This window comes from Maylandia zebra, linkage group LG20 (assembly GCF_041146795.1).
Source record: "Maylandia zebra isolate NMK-2024a linkage group LG20, Mzebra_GT3a, whole genome shotgun sequence".
Lineage (NCBI taxonomy): Eukaryota > Metazoa > Chordata > Actinopteri > Cichliformes > Cichlidae > Maylandia > Maylandia zebra.
In genome coordinates this window covers 501147-521620 of record NC_135186.1, presented here as the reverse complement: position 1 = coordinate 521620, position 20474 = coordinate 501147, and the positions used below count along the sequence as shown (strand labels likewise).

At 41.1% G+C, this 20474-nt stretch overlaps 2 protein-coding genes across 2 annotated transcripts; one reads left to right on the top strand and one right to left on the bottom strand.

Moving 5' to 3' along the window:
- Positions 1-97: 97 nt before the first annotated feature.
- On the top strand, positions 98-5154 carry capza1b (capping actin protein of muscle Z-line subunit alpha 1b). Its single transcript, XM_004558890.5, has 10 exons — positions 98-236; positions 1709-1772; positions 1907-1958; positions 2136-2199; positions 2481-2687; positions 2765-2844; positions 3064-3142; positions 3225-3296; positions 3405-3467; positions 3724-5154. The coding sequence occupies exons 1-10, from the start codon at positions 198-200 to the stop codon at positions 3862-3864; spliced, it is 861 nt and encodes a 286-aa protein (XP_004558947.1). The 5' UTR covers positions 98-197; the 3' UTR covers positions 3865-5154.
- A 99-nt stretch (positions 5155-5253) lies between these two features.
- On the bottom strand, positions 5254-20200 carry cttnbp2nlb (CTTNBP2 N-terminal like b). The gene is made up of 5 exons (XM_004558891.4): positions 20055-20200; positions 16618-16725; positions 8948-9199; positions 8573-8680; positions 5254-7614 (listed from the first exon to the last, which is right to left on the bottom strand). Exons 1-5 carry the CDS (start codon positions 20058-20060, stop codon positions 6328-6330), a joined length of 1761 nt encoding a protein of 586 aa, XP_004558948.3. The 5' UTR covers positions 20061-20200; the 3' UTR covers positions 5254-6327.
- Between the last annotated feature and the right edge of the window lie 274 nt (positions 20201-20474).

Below are 20474 nucleotides of genomic sequence, written 5' to 3'. Positions count from 1 at the left end.
TTTTACACTACTTTACATAGTGTTAAATTAAATATCTTAACTATCTAATCGTATATGATAAGAGAGAAACGTATATGGGGAAAATAGGTGATTACATAACTTTATGAGTAGTATTTTTATTTAATCCCTGTGTGCATGACAGCTACTGCTCTGGTCTTGTCAGTCAGCTGTGGTAGGTGGGGTCACAAAGAGCCAAGATGGCTGATTTTGAGGAGCCGCTGTCAGATGAAGAGAAGGTTTGGAGACTCTTTAATTCTTTGCTCAGCAACATTTTTCTCATTTATAAATGGGCTCACCTGTTATATATTTATGTGAAATTTGGAAAGAGAATGGTAGTTTTTGTTCTGATGTAGAAATTATAAACTTCTGTTTTAAGCTACCGTGAGCTAACTAGCCAACGCTAGTTAGTTGGCTAGCAGCTACAGAAGCAAACATCCATTCATTGAGGGTTTAACCATTTTGGTGCTGAAAAAATGTTTAGAATAAAAATTAAATTAAAATAAAAGTATCACGACTAGTTTCCAACTAGTGTGACAATGTCCATGCCAGTGATAATCACAGAGAGGGCTGTGTGTTCCTCCTATAGCGTTCGCTAACATTAGCAGCTACCATTACTTTGCCTTCGATTTCTGGGTCAAACAGATTCAGTTGCAGCTCAAATACTTATGTTTGCATCACATGACTTAAGATCAGGATTCAGGTGCCTAGAGTTAAGATGAAGCCTGACGGTGTCACTATTCGCAACGCCAGTTAGAGGCATGCATTTCAGCATTGTCGTTCTTTGAGAAAGGGTAACTGCTGTAGGGTAAGGCATCTGAACAGGAAGACAAAGTGGCGACAACATTCTTCTGATAACATCAATCTGTTGCCATTCAGGTAGGAAAACAAAGGGCGAGATGACATTTTGCTTACGAGGAACTGACAATTCAGTGTCCACTTCAAATGACAGTCTGTCCTTTATTTAGTAAAACTTGCTCTCTGCTAGGTTAAAGTCTCGACTGTTGCAAAAGACATGGGAGCTTTAAAGTTACACTGACTTTTTCACAAGAAAAGCTAGCAACCTAATTCAAAATCAGTAACAAAACCGGTTGTTAATTGGAATGTTAAATTTGTTAAAATGTGGTTACTTACTTGAGCCAAAATGGCAAAAGCTACAAGAATGTTAGGAATTACCCCACAGATTGAAACCAAGTCACTGTACAGAATATTTGCCTTCAAAAGTGTCTAATAAATGCCAGAATGAGTACAACATGGGGGTTACAGATGCCAGGCTAATCAGACATTGACAAGTCTGGGTTTGGCAGTCGTTCCGATATTACAGACTTTGTACCAGGGAGGTGAGAGATTAAAGATCCAGTGGGTAATGACAGGAAAATGTGGGATTGCAGTGAACCAGTAGACCTCAGCAGAAATCCCCTCCTACCTTTCCCATGAAATAAAATGTTATTATATATTTTTTAAACTGTGTAAAATAGGTTTTCATTTACTCAAACATAAGATATTTTTGTCTATAAAATGGCAATAAATGAGAGAAAATCATGTTTTGTTTTGCTTAAAAAATACAACAAGCTTATTGCCTATTCCACATCACATGCTGTAATGTGAATTACCATGTATACGGACCTTGCAAAGGCCCAGTCTGAGTCAGAAAAAGCCCTCATTACTTTGATGGCTGAATTAATTGGTGGCATTAAATTTTTGTCTGCAGGTCCGCATAGCTGCCAACTTTGTGACACATGCCCCCCCTGGAGAGTTCAATGAAGTCTTCAATGGTAAGAAGCAGATGTAGAAAGATGTCTTTGATAATATTACTGACTTATGTATTATACTTTGCTTCGAACAATAAGAATAACTTTCTGTCTCTTGAGAGATCTATCCAAACGTTGGTTTATTTTACTCTTTGTAGATGTGCGGCTTCTCCTCAGCAATGACAATCTTCTTAGGGAGGGGGCTTCACAGTAAGTGCTGCTTAGTTACGCATATTCAGGAAATGGGTTACAAAAGTTTCCATATGGGAAATTTTTCATTTCAGAGATGTTTGTCATTCCTTATATCTTTAAGGCACTTCTTTGAAATACATTTGATGCCATATTATTAATATATACTTTGTTTTTCTGCCGATTTTCTTCCTCCAGCTCCTTTGCCCAGTACAACATGGATCAATTTACACCTGCCAAGTTAGAGGGATATGATGAGCCGGTATGTTGGGACTTTTGAAATCATTCATTTCAATCGATCATTTTTTGGGCTCCCCTGAAGCGTTAGTTGATCACGTTTTGATTCATCAGTTGATCATGAGAAAGATCTGAGTACTTCTGTGTGATGTGCATTTATTTCCAGCCCTAAAACAATTTTCTGATGAGCCCTAAATATAAAACCAGGCAACTAAGAAAATCTTGGTTCAAGTGCAGTCGTTTTCATTTTAGGTGAGCAAATACGTGCAACAGCGTTATTCACTCTTTCTTATTCCTTCATTTAAGGTCCTGATCACAGAGCATGGTGACTTGGGTCAGGGACATTTCCTCGATCCTCGCAACTGTTTATCGTTCCGTTTCGACCACCTAAGAAAAGAAGTGAGCGACGTGCAGCCATACGAAGGAGAGACAGCCCTGAGAAGTTGGAGAGATGCCTGTGATACTGCCCTTAGTGCCTATGTCAAAGAGCACTACCCTACTGGAGTCTGTACGGTAAGGTGCATTTAAAACAATATGGTCATTATAGACAACATTGCCTGCTGTTTACCCATAACATCTATGTGTTGCAGGTATATGGGAAAACAGTTGATGGTCAGCAAACGATCATAGCCTGCATTGAAGGACATCAGTTTCAACCCAAAAACTTTTGGTATAGTGTACATCCTGAAAACAGCAGATAAAAAATGCATATGTGAATATATCTAAATATAATAGAATATTTTATTTTTCATAATGTGGCTCTGTCACAGAAATGCTTAGAAATATAGTCTTCTGGGTAAAGGGGGAATATTAGGTACTTATTCAGTGCTTTTCGCTTCCTGATGATCCTGTTTGTAACACAAGTCTTCTTTTATTTTCCCTGACAAAGGAATGGTCGCTGCAGGTCAGAGTGGAAGCTTACCATTGGTCAGTCCACTGCTCAGGTGGTAGGAGTATTGAAAATCCAGGTCAGTGTACACATTGTCATAAATAAGGAGAAATATTGTTGCAAAATATTGGTTTGATAATGAACTTTTTTTAAAATTGCAGGTGCACTATTATGAAGATGGGAATGTGCAACTGGTTAGCCACAAGGAGGTAGAAGACTCCATACCAGTGACTGTAAGTACAAATATTAGTCTGTGTGTGTCAACAATGTGCGCTGTAGTCGTCTGACTGTGACAGCTTTGTGTGAAGACAAAAGATGTCTCTCACTTTTTTTTTTGACAGAATGAGATCCAGACAGCTAAGGAATTTGTTGACATTATTGAGAATGCAGAAAATGACTACCAGGTGAGCTAGCTTTTGCTGACTACATGGTTTATGTACTGCCTTAAAAATAAGTGTTACCTGTAACATTTTGAATTTTTAAAAAAGGAAAAACATCAAATCAAATCACTTTTATTGTCACATCACATGTGCAGGTACATTGGTACAGCACATGTGAGTGAAATTCTTGTGTGCGAGCTTCACAAGCAACAGAGTTGTGCAAAATACAATAATGTAAACACAACTGATGTTTGTTTCCCTTCTGCTTTTGCTCCCTCAGACTGCTATCAGTGAGAACTACCAGACCATGTCTGATACGACCTTTAAGGCCCTGCGTCGTCAGCTGCCTGTCACACGCACAAAGATTGATTGGAATAAGATTCTAAGTTACAAGATTGGCAAGGAGATGCAGAATGCTTAAAGCAAGGCCGGGGACTGACCAGGGAGATGCATGCTCCTGCTGGCCCACAACCCACCTGTACCTGCGCAAGGACTAACCAAAGCAAAACTATATCGATATGGGGCAAGGAAAAAAAGAAAACACAAAAAAAATATAACTAAAGGTGTCTGGACTGTTAGGCACAGATGTCTGTCTGTTTGCAGGAATGTTCAATTATGGAAATAATCATGGTTTAGAGAAAATGGTTGTATGTTTGGACAGGGCTGTGCTCAGGACTGCAGCATTAAGTAAATTTCCTCAGCCATCTAAGGATCACAGACCTTCTTAGAAGCTAGTATGAGAAGTTGTGTGTATATATTCTTATTCTTAGTAAAACTGATGTAGAACTATTACAGTTCTCAGCACACACAGAAGGAACCCAGATGCACAAAGCAGCTCATGAGAGAAATCAAGCACACCATCACCTATCAGGGTTTGTTTTTAAGAGATTTTGTGTCATTGTGGTGCGATGAATTAGAACTCGAGTACATGAGTAAAATCAAAATATTGAGTAGCCATTATCTGCCGTGACTGTCCAATACCAAGCTGGCAGTCTTTTTGAAGGGACATGGGGCTTAGTTACACACTGCAAACAAAACTGAAGCATATTTATTCCTGTTGCAAACATTTAAAAATGGCACAATCCTTAGCATAGCTCTGTTCCTGCACCTATGTGGTTGTCAGTATGTGTTACAGCCAAGGGAATGTTGTTTTCTGTTGTGATCCACTGATGTATGGTCTCTCCACCCATGCAAGCTATGACGACTGAAATTAGAGCAACTTCTATGACGCTGCATCTGCAATACATTCTGTTCTTACTTTGGCAACACCCTCATTGCTGTACAGCTTTTCCTTTGTATAGAGGAAAACTTATATACTCACATTAACCAAGATTTATTTGCCAAAATCTCTTTCCTATGGTAAAGATCTCCATCTTCCCATCCACGTATGCAAATATCTATTTTAATACACAAGTTTTTGTTGGGAGTCTTCGAAAATCGCTCTGTTAACTGCAACAAACTGTTTGTGTAGTGGCCGGCGCCAAGTGGACAGAGCAGCTGCCACATGAGGCACGATCTTACTGTAAATGACTTCTGTAAGGCCACATCATATACTGTTTTGCATCACTTCTGAGTAGGCAGACTCCAGATCAGTTACTTGTTAGCTATATTATGTGCTGTATCTAAACCTTACAATACAAAACTGTGTGCCGATCAGTGAACGTCAATACTGTACTGCCCCATTCTGTTCAAATAAAGAGATTGAACGTGACAGAGTTTTATTTCGTTCTCTGCTCCTGATACAAAAAGTTAGATGGCACTCCAATCAAGATTTAAACAACGGACATTGTTTTAAAAGACACTCTAGGCGTTCAAGACATGGACAGTTTATTGGAAAAGCACAAAATGTTGCAGGGTTTCATGTCATCCTTTACACAGGTGAGGGTCACTGACAGCAGTGTATGCCTACAGATTCAAATAGAATGGCTAAAATATTTGCTTGGAAGGAATCAATGGTTTTAAAGCCAAGGATCATACAGTAAGTCACAGGAAATAATACAATAGAAAGATTACAGTGGCATGATTGGAAGCTTTAGTGTCCACGCTTACTGACATAACTACAATTTATCACATAATGACACAGTCCTCCCTGTGAAGCAGATGTCACTAAAAATCATAGACATACAGTAAAGTAGTGCAAAGTGCGGTCTCCCTTTTCATAATACTCAAGTGTTTTCATGGTTAAGTGTAGCATAAAAACAGTACATGCAGGTGATGTTTGTTCATACAGAACTTTTTCTTTTACAGTATAATAAAGTTTTTAACTGAGAATCTCTAGAATCTGCATAAGAAGTCATCAGGAAAACATTTCAAAAACACAGTGAAAGCTACACGTTTGCTTACATTTACACATTTGAGGCCTACACAGTCTATTTTTTTAACATTGTGTGACTGGTGTTTTTTTAATTGTAAAACAATGAGCAGCTTCTGCTCATGACGAAAGAAAAGGTTTGTTAAACAATGACAAAAACTATAATAATTTCTTTAAAAAAAATCAACAGGTGCTTTCTTTAAATTGTAAATTGTTTTTGAATACTTTTAATATAGTGTCTAAAATAGCACATTTTCAATTATTACACAAACTCACAATAGTTCTACGTGAAGAAAGAAAGAAAGAAAGAAAGACAGCCAAGTGACAAAAAACAGAAGTGCATCTAAAATAATCCATGTACTGTAGTTCATTTCAAATAGTTCTACTTTCCAACTGTTTCATGGAGGTAGGGGTGCAGCAAAATCTGGATCTGACTGAACCAGCACAGCTTCAGTTGTCTAGACTTCTGATTTGGAGTGCTATTAAGTAGTTTTGCTACTTAAGATGGATACTACAAAACCGCCGACATATCCCTGAATTGTTTAGCAGTTGTTGGTTAGTGTGATCTTTCTATTAACCACTTGAAGATAAAACCAGGTCAGACTCCTTAGCCCCCTCCTGGCCACTGCTACTGTGCCCACAGTTCCCCGTCAGCTCTGGAAAGAGGCTGGTTCGAGCAGAGTGACTGGGAGAGCCTGGAGTTGGACTCATGCCCGGCTTCTTGGGAGGAGTTGGGGGAGGGTATGCCCTCTCTGAACGTGGAATGATGGGGGAGCGGATGCCTGGAGATAGAGGCCCTGAAGGCGACCTTCCTCCCGGGGGAGATGCTGCTAGATTGCGGTAGTCTGTACCAAATGGAGAGCTGCTGATTGGAGCCAGCTTGACTCCAGCCTGCTGATTGGTAAAGCGGGACAGCACCTGAGTGACAGTGTTGCGGGCCAGCTGCTTAGCTGTGGTGTGCTCTGGTGGGGGAGGAATGGAGGAGGTGGTGGGGGAGAGGTCCCTCGGGGAAAGTGGGCCGCCATGCTGCTGCTGATCCAGCTCCGCCTGACTCTGGAACTTGTGCCTGGCAGCCTGGAACCGCTGATTGACTCCAGCCTGGTAGGAGGACTGATGGAAACCAGGACTGCCCAAACGCTTTGCCAGAACAGGAGAGGAAATGGGGGAAGAGGAGAGGGAAGAGGAGGCTGTGCTTGAGGGAGAGGCAGGATGAGGGTGAGGGGAATGCAAAAGTGATCCTCCCCCATTTTCTACTACCCCACCATTATCTGCCCCTCTCCCCTCCTGTGTCAGTTCTGTCTCTTTTTGACCATGATGGCCGTTGACTTTTGACAGTGAGGTGGATTTAGGCGTGACGGTTATCTTTCCATCCAGCTCAGTCTGAACAGAAGTGGAATCTGCCATCTTTTTGGGTATTGACTCTTTCTCCTCCACCACAGCTGCCTTTGCCTCTTCTTTAGATCCTTCAAGTTCAGCCAACCTCCTTTTCAGGTCCTCCACCTGTCTCTCAAGCTCCTTACTCCGTTCCTCCTCTTTACCCAGTCTGACTTTCAAGTGCTCACGTTCTCTGTCAAACTCAGCCATCTGTTTCTCAGATTTGGCCTGAAGCTTGGCTGCCTTGCTCTTCTCATTTTCAAGAACAGCCCGGAGCTTCTCCAGGGCACTGGTCTCCTCTTGCAGCAATACTTGAAGTTGTGAGACTTTCTGGGCTTCCTCCTGAGCCTGGCTGCTGGCTTTCTGGAGCTCCAGAGTCAGAGTTGAGGAGAGCTGCTGCTGCTGGCACAGAGACTCCTCCACCTTGCTCACTACTTGGGCTTTGTCCTTCTCTAATCTCTGCACCGTTGCATGCTCCACTTCCAGCTAGAAAGGGAATGAGAGAGACACAAATAAAGTCATAGTTGCTCTGCCACATGTGGCCACAAGGAGGCACAAGAGCACTGCTGTGTCACAGTAGATCCAACAGTGGAGCAGATACTGTTTTCTTTAAAAATACACATTTTCTGAAAAGTCTATTCACTATAACCAAGCTGGCAGCAATCGTGTTTTTCTGTTTCAAACACTGCTGTCTATTTTAGAGCTGTTTTATATGTCAATGACTTTTATGACATTAACTCAAGTGACACTGAGATAATAATGATATTGTCTCATTTAAAAAGCTATGTTCTTTGGAAATGAGCATTTACTGTGAAATCTTTTGAAGATTTCTGGGCTTCTAAAGAGCTTTGATGAGTATTAGAAGGAAGTGAGAGGTGAGAAAATATAATGGTGTGTGTATTTGGTATGAGGCAGGAAGGCCTAAGGAAGACTGAGAGACGCTCAGGAAGCCTTTCTTACATAAGGTCCTCGTGTGAAGTTTATGTAGTAGCCGATTGTGTGCTCTCAGTGTGCGTGCTCGCCGGCTGACCTTGCATTAGACGTGAACATCCATTATCTCAGGCTTCCTGAGACCATAAAGCCCCATGGCAACTAGTCAGCTAAACAATAGTCTCTTCCTCATCTGTTTCCCATGGAACATTTCTGTGCCTGTGTGTGTGTCTATACTTTTAACCGGACAAGCCCTCTCCACCCTACTGAGTTACACAGTGGAGTTTCACTGATGCTTCCCTGCTGCTGGGTTTTAAATCACCACCACAAGAGCGAAAAAGGACACTGTGCAGACAGGGAGAGGTGAGGGAAAGGGAAGCAGGTTGACCAGATGTGCTCATCTGTCAGCAAGAGAGGAACAATTTCTATAAGACGTTAACATTTTATCTCACAAAGACAAACATACATATAGACACACTTATTGTTTCGCCTATCCTTTACATTCCAGTCTCACCTGATGCAGTAGTTTATCTCTTTCTGTCTGCAGCATGAAGGTGAAATCAGCATGGAGTGCAGATTCCTGGACGTGTCGTCGTTTCTCCTCCTCCAAGTCTGCTATCATCTATCAAACATACAGCCAAAGGGAAAAACACTAAAGTTGTGAGTCTCCCACACATATCCTCACAGACCAGAGCTTTGGGGTGGAGAAGCTCCACATCCCCTCTCGGTCTGCCTCACTACTATAAGCCAAATCAGTAGCTGAAACAAATACACATGCATGTCCACACACAAAGCAAACTTGCACTTGTGTTAGCCCATGTGTGATAATGGCTGTGTAGAAAAGCTGATCTGAAGACTGGTGACTATCTGAATGTGCATTGCCCCTTACCCTTCTGTGTCTGTTTTCAGCAGCAGCTAACTGTCCCATCATCCTCTCCTGCATCCTCTTGCAGTGAGCCATGACCAGTTTAAGCACAGCCAGAGGATTTGGCCCCACTGCCCTTCCCTGCAGATGCGTGTGAGGTTCGGCGGCTGTGTTATGGCACTCCATGGCTTCGTTGTCCCGCTGCAGGGCCAGGAATGGATCGCTGAGGTCATACTGTCCGTAGCGCTCTTGGACAAAAGCATCTCTGTGCTGAGCCTATCAGATATACACAAACATTAACCTGTTATTTTGTTGCATATACAATGACAAGAAATCCATTCTGTTCTATTCACACATATGAATACGGTTGTGCTTTCCAAGAGATGCTGAAAATCAGCTTGAACAAATATCAAATATTGAAGCGCATGGTAACACACATTTTTGTGTAGCACAGCAGGCAACAAGAGAGAGAAAAAATCTACTACAGTCTACAGTCATGTGAAAAAGGAAGTTTTCACAGGACTCTATGTAGTCCTCTGAAAAACTAAGTACACAACACAAAGTGTAGAAACACCTTTATCAAAATACCTTGAAGTTTGTTTTCTGTGTGACTAAATCAGTCTCTCTTTGGTTCTCTTTTCTTTAAAATTTGGCATTAGTTTATGGACGCCTGTCTTAAAGTCCTGCAACAGCATTTTAACCAGGCTGGACTTTGACTGGGCCACTGGAGCACCTGGATTATTTTCTTTTTTAGACATTCTGTTGAAGATTTTCTACTGTCATTATGATTATGGTCCTACTGCATGACCCAGTTTCAGCTAAGCTTCAGCAGTCGGACAGACGGCCTCACAAGTGACTCTAGAATACTAAGTTCATAATCAAAGACTGTAAGGTGTTCAGGTCTCATGGCTGCAAAACAAGCACTAATTATTATCTCTATATCTCTGTGACTGACATTTGGTAGGAGGCGTTTGCCCTGATATGCCGTGTTTTGTCTTATCCAAAATGTGGTGCTTTACATTATAGCCAAACATCTCCACTTTGGTCTGTACAAAGGACACTGTTCCAGGAGTCTAGTTTGTTTAGACACAACTTTGCAAACCCAAGCCATGTAGCCACGTTCTTTATAGAGAAAACAGGCTTTTGGCAACCCTTCCAGAAAGTCACACTAGTCCAATCTTTTTCTAATTGTACTATCATTAACTCTAACAGTTAGCAGTATAAGATCTGTGTCTCTTTTACATTTCTCTGAGCGTTCCACAGCCTGACTTTGGGGTGATTTCCCCCCTAGATTGACAGGCAGCAGCACGAAGTCTTTCCTCCTTGGAACTGTGTTCAAACACAAGTGAATACCAGCAAACTGCCCCAACCCTCTCCTTTAACAGAGGTGTGCACGCTTGCTGGAGATCATTTAATTAAGTTGATTTAATTAACAGGACCTGACTGCAATTTGTTCTCTTAACTTCTATGGAAACATTGAAGATGTATTTTGTTTTTTCCGGGACTGTTATGTCCCGAACATGCATGCACATTAATATGTGAGTACAAGTTCAGACTTGACTCAGCAGAAACCAGTGTTTCTTATGTATGACAGTATATGGGTTTGATAGGATGAAGCCTCTTTTCCACACTGTGGCACCGAACCAAAAAAGGATATCATTATGACTGGACATAGATCCGGAAGCGTGTGTTTGTGTGATTGCAGGAAATCTGCGCTGAGTGATGTTATCGTCAGCGTGAGACCAAGCAGATGGTCATCCCCCTCAAACCAAACACAAAGAGGTGAGGAACGGCTATCCAGTCCCCCCACCAGGGGCAGATGTTAACGCCTCCCCAGGGATGCAGCGGTGAATGTTTGTACCATAAACTCAGACACACACACACACACACACACACACACACACACACACACACACAAACCCGACGCTATTAAAGTGGTTCAATTATATGTAAACTAAAAACAAGTGAATAAAAAGTGACAGCACACCTGTTCAGGGGAAAAAATTAGGAGGTCTCATTGACTACATAGCAGATAGTATGTTTAGTATGTTTAGTATGTTTGAGTTCTGGAGGCACTCAGGGTCCGCAGGCAGTCCTAATGATGTGAGCACATGCTTCAGAGTTTACTCCACGGGTCTTGGGGACACAAGTCTCCATCTCCCCCTACTATTCTCATCAGACACCCCAGCTGAGTGCCTTCTCCTCGTTCCCATGCCCAAACATGCATGCCACTGCATTCCTCTGTAAGTTCATCATCACTTGTTAGAAAATGCATCTCTTTACTTCCTCCTCTCTGTCAGGCTCTTTTTCTCACATGCTCTCACAAAACAAAAAATACCATTACAACACACACACACCCTCAGGGCTTCAGTAGGAAGGCTGTATTTGAGGCTTTCTCTCTGGCTATACAAAGAATGTGACCCTCAGTGAAGAGATTACAGAACTTGCACAAAGAGACTGTCTCAGTGCTTTCAGTCCCATGCATTGTTCCCAAGTCTGACCCTGCAGCCTTCAGTGTCTGAGAACCAATACGACTGTATATCCGTATCTCAGTTTCCCTTTTTCTATGACTATAAAGTTTTGTGTTAGCCATTATGTATATCCTGAACTGTGGTTGTGAACTTTTGTTATTTTTCTGTTGGTCATTAGAGTAAAACTGGAGAGAAAACTGCAGCTTCCTGAGTTAAATAGCTGTTTAAACAGACCATTAAGGGCTGGGCTCAGTGTGTGTTTGTAGCAGAGCTGGCCTAAGGTCTGGCCTCTCGTGTTTTTTTGCCGGGACAGTTCTGATCGTAATGACAGACTGCACTTTCCTTTATGACAGGGCACAACAAGCAAAGCCTCTCTGCTACATAGCTCTACACAACTACAGACAACAAATGTCTTTATAGGAAGTCATGGGAAAAAATATGCAGGATACTTTTCAATTTGAATTTGGTACTCAATTAGCTCAGCAAGTAGCACAGACAAAGTCAAAATGTGCACTGATTATCTGATTTAACTGACACTTTGTATACAAGTTAAATGGAATCAAGTGGTTGTTTTTTCTTTTCTTCAAGCAGCAGTTATGAGAGTGAAAACTTCCATTAATATGGTTATACATAACATATCTGCTCAATAGTGTGCATCTTCAGTGAGTTTGGTATGACAGCCGGGAGCTAACTACTAGCTAGCTAACCACTAATGACACCATAAAAAACCACAGCTTAACAGAAGCAAGAGTATGGAGTAATTTCTTAGGAGAGCCCGTACACATCCTACTCAAAGTAGGTTGCAGAAAAATACAGCAAGCTCACATACAAACACATGATGTATGAACATATATAACACATATATTTTTTTATAGCTAACACATACACAACTAATAGCCACACATTAACTTGAGCCAGCAGTGTCATTAGTATTCTTACAAGTAAAAAGCTAATTAGCTAATGTTGCTAAGCAGTTAGCTTACAGAGGTTTTAGCAGAAATGTGAGAAACAGCCAAACTGAAGCAGAGATTTGCTAAGGTATTATTTTAACTGGGAGACTAAATAGTAGCCATAATAGGAGCAGGCGAACTCTCTACATACTATGAAAAGGTGCTTCAATGCTTCTTTTATTACTTCTGTTGCTTTAGTTTCTTATAAATTCTCCTTTACACCTTTCCATCACTCCAAACTGACTGAAATTGTAGACCTACATGGCAACAGAAAAAAATAGAGGCAATTTAAAAATGTCTCAGCCTAAATGGGTTATTATTTATTGCCATTATGTGCAAAGCCAGCAATAAGAATATAAACAAAATTTGGTTGCACACACAGCTAAAACAGACAACCAGCAAATAAGAAAGATTTAATAATTAAAAATCAGAGTTAAAAACAGTGTATTAGGTTTACGCTGATTAGCTTTTCCAGATGATGCAGATAAATAATGCCCTGCAGCACAGCGGCCCCCTCAAACGGTGTCTCGACAATGTAGGCATGTGGTGAGACATCATGTCTCTTTAAGTTTATAACAGTTATTAAAACTACAAATTGACTTGTAAGTCAAGTGTAATTCAATGATAGCACTCACTTTTTTATTCATTACTTTTATTTCTTCTTCTACTCAAGAGAGAGAGAGAGACAGACAGAGGGAGCGAGAGAAAGAAAAATGGGATTATGAGATTTTAGGTGTTTGCTTTATGAAATGTAAGCTAAGGTGTGCTCGAGACACCTCCCAGGTACATATTAATCACAGGTGGTGCTAAGATAAGTGGGACGACACCAAATGAAACTTTCTAAGTAATGTTTAACTGCAGCAAATGTTATCATCAGCAGTTACTGATGCAACATGGAAGTGGGTGTTCTCACCCTTTGGTCAGGCATTGCTTTCAAAAAGGCATTTCATTAGTGGAACAAGGAAACTCTGTGCCAGATCTCCTATGTGGCTTTTTAAAAAAGTTGTATTATTATTACTAGTGCCAGGCTGTGTGGTAAATCTAAATAAAATGAAGGGTGTTGTTAGATATAAACCTTTATTTTGAAATCTAGTTAAGGTGTAACAGAAGCAGCCATAAAAAGGCATCCTTAGGAAAACATTGCCTCATATTCAACTACTTGTTTCTATCAATTCTGTGTGTGACATGGTTTGTGTTTCCAGATGCTGTTTAAATGATATTTAAGTGGACCCACCTTCTCTTTTACACACTTTAAGTCAATGAGCTGTCCTCTTACAATCTCCCAGCTGTTGGTTACTGACCGAGTGTACACTACAATACTCTATTAGGCTTCCTTTTAAGGGAAACTTCTGTGTGGTTAGTGGCCCTTTTTTATAATGTTTACCCTGCCAATCTTAAGAACTTGTCCAAATCGGGCAGTACACACTCTTATCTGAACAATAAAGTCTTGCCCACCCTTATTGTTTATGGAGTCGGGAAATCACATCAGCCTATAAAAATAGACAAAGCATTTTAGGATTACAGGACATGACATCATATGAAAAACATTACCACACAAACTCTGTTGCCTGGACAAACAAAAACAGTTCCATTATCAGATAGTCCAGCGTCACAGACTTTGTTACAGTGTCTGTTTCGTACATTTGCTCCCCACTTTGTCTCAACAGAAATGCACCAGTCTACAAGGACCAACCTTATACTTCCTCACTGCCAATTTAAGGAGCAGGTGTAGAGCTTCTTCTCTAAAGTACATGTTTTCAACACACTAACTTTAAGTTGCTCAGCGCTTAACAGGGAGAAGATAATAATAGCATTAGTTCCCTTTAGTTGCAGACAATTGTTAACTCAAAACATACGCCACACCTCTTGGAATGCAAGACCTGTTTCTGGTGTCATGTTCTGAGGAATGTTCCCTCTAGTAAAACTGCTCATCTGTGTCCTCGCTGATGAGAACTGGAAACATTAAAACCCAGAATCTGTAGAGACAAGTCCCACAGTTGACACCATCTCATTGTGTGATTAAGTAAGCAAACAACTGTTGCAGCTCCAGGTTTGCAGGGGTTTCAGGTGAAGGAGGGGTTACAAAGATGCAGGTTTGTTTTGCAGTCCCAGGTACTTGCTGCTGGGAGGAGAGAGTGTTTGAGGTAGGAAAATACTGGAAAATATGGTAGAGCAATCTGCCCCACATGCAAGTAAGCATTGACTTCTTTGGTAAGTGCAGTGTGCTAGTAAACAAACTGAAAAGAGAGCTCTAATTGAGGAAAAGCATTGTTATAGCAACTGCTTGAGATATGTTAACCAGAGTGGGAAGGTACAAAAGACCCAAGATAGTGAAACACAAATTGTATAAATAGACTTCCTGGGTGTCAAACTGATACACAGAGACAGACTAAATTGAAGCCTGCTATCAAGTCCTGACACTCCCTTCAACACACAGTCTGCCCTTACATTGACCTGTCAGCAATCTACTGTACCGGCCCCCAGCTGGAACAAAGGAAGTCAGTGATCTAAGCCTATAACTCTGTACATCCTCTGCACAGTAAACACTGCAGCCTCTGACAGGCCCCATGGAGACCACCAAACGTGTGTGTGTGTGTGTGTGTGTGTGTGTGTGTGTGTGTGTGTGTGTGTGTGTGTGTGTGTGTGTGTGTGTGTGTGTGTCAGTTGTGCAGATGGGACATGGGTCACAGTTAAACATCAAAGTCCCCCCGTAATGTGGTTGTGTTGTGAGGAAAAGAGATAGAAGAAAAAACAGAGTAATAAAGATTTGGAAAAAGGAATAAGTCGACTATGCATTTGTCCTGAGGGGATGGTTGAACATGTGCACTGAGTTTCAGGTCAAACACTGTATGCTTCAGCTCTACATAGCAGCCCTTTGACTTGCATATGAGCTGGTGTGGTTAGAATGGCTTTCCTTCAGGTCCCGGCACTGAAATTCTGCCTTCTCATTTGCTTTTTAGATAAATGTCAATATCAAAGCCTATATATCACATCACTGCTACTTGTTCTCATTGTAGGCCTAATTGTTATTTCAGACAATGAGGCAAACATTCACGGTCTAAGCATAGAACAGCTGCTGTGGCAGGAGTATAAAAAGCGGCACAAAGAGAACTAATCAGACCAGGCCCAGACACTAAACACTGTTGTTGGAAAAGAAAGCTATTCTCTCAGCTTGAGTGAATTAGCTGCACAAAACTCAACATCCAAAAGAAAACCAAGCCTAAACGGTTCTCTAAAATCAGACGTGTGATGAAACATGGCTGTTGTGGAGTTTTGTCTGGAATGACGTTTATAATCTTTTCTAATGTGGACTCTTGTGATTCAGGTTGCCCAAGTTGAAAGATGTTTGGGTGTTGACTGGCACAACTTTGCCTAAATGCTATGTAGAGTATGCAATCTAAAAATGCAATCTGCAGTCATCTTCATAGTCTGTGTTTAGTGTTCCAAACACAGTTATGTACAACTAATTAGCCCAAGCTAAACAGCTCTTGCAAGGCTTTGAAATATTTACCTGAGGCAACATACCACACCAGAGTAATCCGCTTCTGTTTTCATTTTGCAACAATGGGAATCCCCAGATTTAAACTAATGTGGTCACAAAAGACACCAGTATAAACTGCAGTCTGTCTGAACTCGATCGAGACACAATAGTCAAAACTGAAAAGTGACTTGAGTTTAAAAAGAAACTTTGGTCAAAGGCCAGACTGACCAGCAATAATACTGGTGCTCTGATGAACCCATACAGGTGACCCAGGAGTTTTTTTTTTTTTTTTTCTCTCTCTTCCCCCCCCTTCTCACCGTCTCTTCTCCCCTTTGGTTTTCTTTCTTTCTCTCCCCCTCTCTCTCTCATTCATTCCCCCTGTCCTATTTATTAAAAAAAAAAAAAAAAAAAATGACAAAGGATGAACTGAAGCTCTGCCATCACGTAATGTCGCATACTGCTGATTCTGATGTCATTTAGAAAAAAAAAAAAAAAAAAAAAAAAGAACCCAGAACGGCTGCTGTGCCATCGTCTTCACTAGCTCTTTTTCCTCAGCTTCCTGTTTACATATCCCCTCCCAGTTCACTCACATTCTTATTGGGAGCGTGATGCTGAAACAGGTTAATTTTAGTGTCAAATGGTGTATGGACTAAAGATAGTCTCACATTTTGTTTTATTCATTGGGATACTGGGATGGAAATGATACGGTTAATTATGCTCCGTCATGTAACTCCTTCGGTAAGCACGAGTCCACGGGGGGATCTGTTGTATCAGATGTAGCTGCCAACTTACCCTGAGGGCGTGTATGACTACATCCTGGGCCTCTAGCTCCCCCTCCAAGATACTGAGGAGAGTCAGCAGCTCCGCTCTGCTTAGAGCCTCCACGTTCATCTTCTCCTCCTAAAGACAGAAAGAGTGAGTGAGTGAAAGCAAGATTTCTCATTGTTCCTAAAAACTGTTTTATTTCATTAAAGGAGCAGATGAAAAAAGAATGAAATCAAATTAGGAAACAAGATTGCTTCTGGGTATTACAAATTGATTTATATGTAAATCAGCCCCCAGTAGTAGCTACTCATTCTCATTTTTCAGGGAGCGACACAGAACTGATATACAAAGGGACTCGGGTCCCATCTGTGGACTTGCTGAGTTGTGCTCCGGGTTATAAACAGGAAGTCATTAGCATATCTGCACATTAAGTCCAAATCCCAAGACTGTTAGGCAAATGTGATAGTCTGAAACATCTTTTTTTAAGCTTGTAAGACCTTAGCCATGCTACACCTACACTACTGCATCCTGTGATTCACAGCAGGGCCCTGTTTAGTCACAGGGGCCAGACATAACACACCTCACACAGCTGACATCATTCTTAAAACTGAGACAGACCTTTCTGAAAGTTGACTTCATCTTTTGAATTGCAGATGAAGTCATTTTCAAATCAGCTCCTTTAAATCACATCGAAACTGCTCAGTGTGACAAGAGTTTGATGAGGTATGTGTGAAGAAGGAGATTATGATCATGGTCTTCCTCATGGGGCCCATATGTAAAGGCAGACTTTAACATTCATGGGTCACATCTGGCCATTTGGTTGTCCCTGATCGACCTGACATGAGGTCAATGGGAAATTAAAATTCCAACATAAATAAGTATAAATCATGAGGTTTGCCCCATTTCAGCTGTTTGGTGAAACACAATGCAAGAGCCGGTTGCTGCATTTCAGGATCACAGTTTGAGTCACCATTATGAGACTAAATAGGCAAATAAATGCAACTTGACTAAAGCAGAGGGGGAACACACATCTAAACCTGCAAAGCTGCAAAAACAACCAAGGACTTTTTTTTTGTTTTTACCAGGATGGAGCGATCAAGACCAGCTCCACGATTTCCCATACAACTGCAAAAACAATAAGTAATTCTCTGGTGGTTTATCAAAGAGTGTTTCATGGACTCTGCATTTGACAGGAACAAGCTGGATCAAGGACATTGCAGGAAATCTGGAGCTTCAGTTGAAGCTCGGGGCAAGAGCTGTGATGTCTGTGACACGTGTGAATGCTTTGATTGGCTGGGACTCAAATGGGACAAACTGGCAGGTGTTTCAACTGGTTGTTGTCCAAATCTGCCAGAGAAAAATGTCACCTTTGAAGCAGATATAAGAAAAACTGACTGAAATGAAGACAGAACTGAATTCTTTGCATTTTATATTACACCCGCAGATGCTGCATGTCAGTACTAAAAAATTATTTTATTTTATTAATGCTAAAACTTAAATAGGTAATTTAATCAGAGAAAGAGCACTGATTGAGTGTGTTGCACTTTCGATTCATTCGAGCACTTTAAGTCAGTGTCACTGCTGGATTTTTATTCTTCTTTCAAAAAATACTTTCTACACATAAGGAGAGATCTCATTAGATGTTGTTTCACTTTGGATCTACCTCATACATGAACAAATATTCTCATTCATTAAGGTTAACAAATGCATATACAGCTGTCCTTCGTGTTTCCTGCACAGCCACTGAGCCTGACTTCTGTGCACTTGTTCAAGCCCAAAGCAGACTAGATTTTTAGATCTAAAGAAACCTACAAAACAGAACTGAAAAACTACAGATGAAGTAATTAAACTAAAAGCAAAAGAACAACAACACTTTGTATGAGTCAAAAATCTCTGAAATCTTTCCAAAAAACACACTTGTTTTTGAAATATTGTTGATTAAAAAAATGATAAAATGCTGCCATTTCCACTATGTCTACTAAGTGTATCGTCTAATCTTACGAGTAGCAGAACTGAGTTCAGCTTATTGTCGTGGCCCTCCACAACAGTCCCCGTTTCTCATGTGACCCGTTGGGAACATTAATTGCCCAGCTCTGTCTTTAGGTGTTCAACTGAGTCAAGATCTGCTGTCTGCAAATGGCACATCGTGTGATGAGTTTTATTTTCATACTTACTAAACCATTTGGTGTTTTGATATTTCCTTTAATTTGTCAAAGCAACTTTTCTCATCTCCTCTTTTTTAAAGAAACCCACCCTCTTCTCCTCGCTGCCACGAAGTTTCAAAGCTTTTGCTTTCTTCAAGCAGCGATCCCACAACACTCTCTGTCCCTCCAGAATTCCAGAGTGCATTCTGTGGCTCACCGACATTCACAGCAAAGCAGCAGAGTGTGAATCAGCAGTTATTTACTGGCTACTTACTTGTCATAATGTGAAAGTGGTTTCACTCTTTCTCAACCACACACGTACTTTAGTTTTGTGTCAGTACTGCTGTATGTTTGACCTGTTTCCAGTCAGTGTAATGCCAAAACTGGGTATTTGTCATTCGATCAGCTTCCATGGAAAATCGTTGCCACATTCCAGGGATACCCAAACCATGGGAATCGTCACTCAAGAGTAAATTACTGAAACCCACTCTGTAGCTGACATGGTTTTAACTGTTGCAGGTTGGCTGTGTGAGTAGCAAAGCTTGATCCGGTAATAAGCCAAAGCAAATACATTCATGGTGTTAAAATTAGAGGTTATGCTCATCCATATCAAGCCAGACATTCAATATAGAAGCAGAGCATCTAATGTGGTCTGTGGTAAGTGCCAAAGGGAGAGTACACACCTCAGTTACTGTGGTCATCTTGAGTGAATTCACACATAGCCCAGCGTTTATGCTCTCTCTTTAATCTCTCTACTGTGGTTTCTCTCAGGTTAAAAATTAGCTAAGAAAACGGGAAGGGTCCTCCCTGCTTTGCTCACTGTGTGGGAAAGAGTGCTCAGTCTGCTCCATGCATTTCTAAATGATCGCTGGGGTTGCTCAGGAGCAGCAGAGGATCCACCTGCCGTCCCGGGCCTTTGTGTAACACAAGGGGATGTCATTATTTTCTGGATTGGTAACATTCAGTTCAATATCCAAGTGCCATAAACCTCATAACAACATCAAATTACCTTTTATTAATAGCTATAGCTGGGATTTAGGGTACAATCAATACTACTGAAGCACTCACACCCTACAGCCTGAAAATGAACGATTATTCAGATTCCTCTTATTTTGGCTACTATATTTATGTGGAAATGTTTTTCCCCGTAATGACTTAGCACAAGGTCCCAAGTTAACCCCTGTAAAAATCAGAAATACCAAAATCCTTTATCGTACAAGCAAATCTCAGACTGTGTCAGAGATTCACCTGTGGACTTTTGCAGTTTAGTTTTTACTTTAACAACCCGCCAAAGCAAAGTGGTAAAAACCTCTTCCATACCTTCATGCGCTCTTTTCTGGCCGCATTAACTGTTCTTTGAATCCAAAAACGGGGGACTCCACAACAGCATGAATCAAAGCACTCCACTGTCACTGGAGCTGCTGCTCTGGTGCGAGCGTGAACAACAGACCTTCAGTGACGAGACAGTCAGCCAATCACAAAGGCGTAGTGCAACAGCTCAACCAATGGTTGGTGGGTTGATCGGTGGAGGGCGGGGATATATGCGGTCATGGGTGTCCGGGATAAACCTCTTTGTTTCGGACGTCCAACGTTAGATTTATGGCAAGTCCGTGTCTGTGCGTTAAATTCTGAAAGATTTGGTCTAATCGCAAAATAAATCTGTATATTTACCAGTTCCGATGGATGGTGTGAATGCTTGAAGCGTACACACGGAGTGAAAATAAGATTTGTTTTGCCATA

Coding starts and splice junctions, on each gene's coding strand:
- cttnbp2nlb (XM_004558891.4), bottom strand. Junction 9,200..16,617: donor TAGTCATACACGCCCTCAGG/GTAAGTTGGCAG, acceptor TATATCTGATAG/GCTCAGCACAGAGATGCTTT. Junction 8,681..8,947: donor CTGAAAACAGACACAGAAGG/GTAAGGGGCAAT, acceptor TATGTTTGATAG/ATGATAGCAGACTTGGAGGA.
- capza1b (XM_004558890.5), top strand. CDS start 198: ATGGCTGATTTTGAGGAGCCGCTGTCAGATGAAGAGAAG. Junction 2,845..3,063: donor TTTCAACCCAAAAACTTTTG/GTATAGTGTACA, acceptor TCCCTGACAAAG/GAATGGTCGCTGCAGGTCAG. Junction 3,297..3,404: donor AAGACTCCATACCAGTGACT/GTAAGTACAAAT, acceptor TTTTTTTGACAG/AATGAGATCCAGACAGCTAA.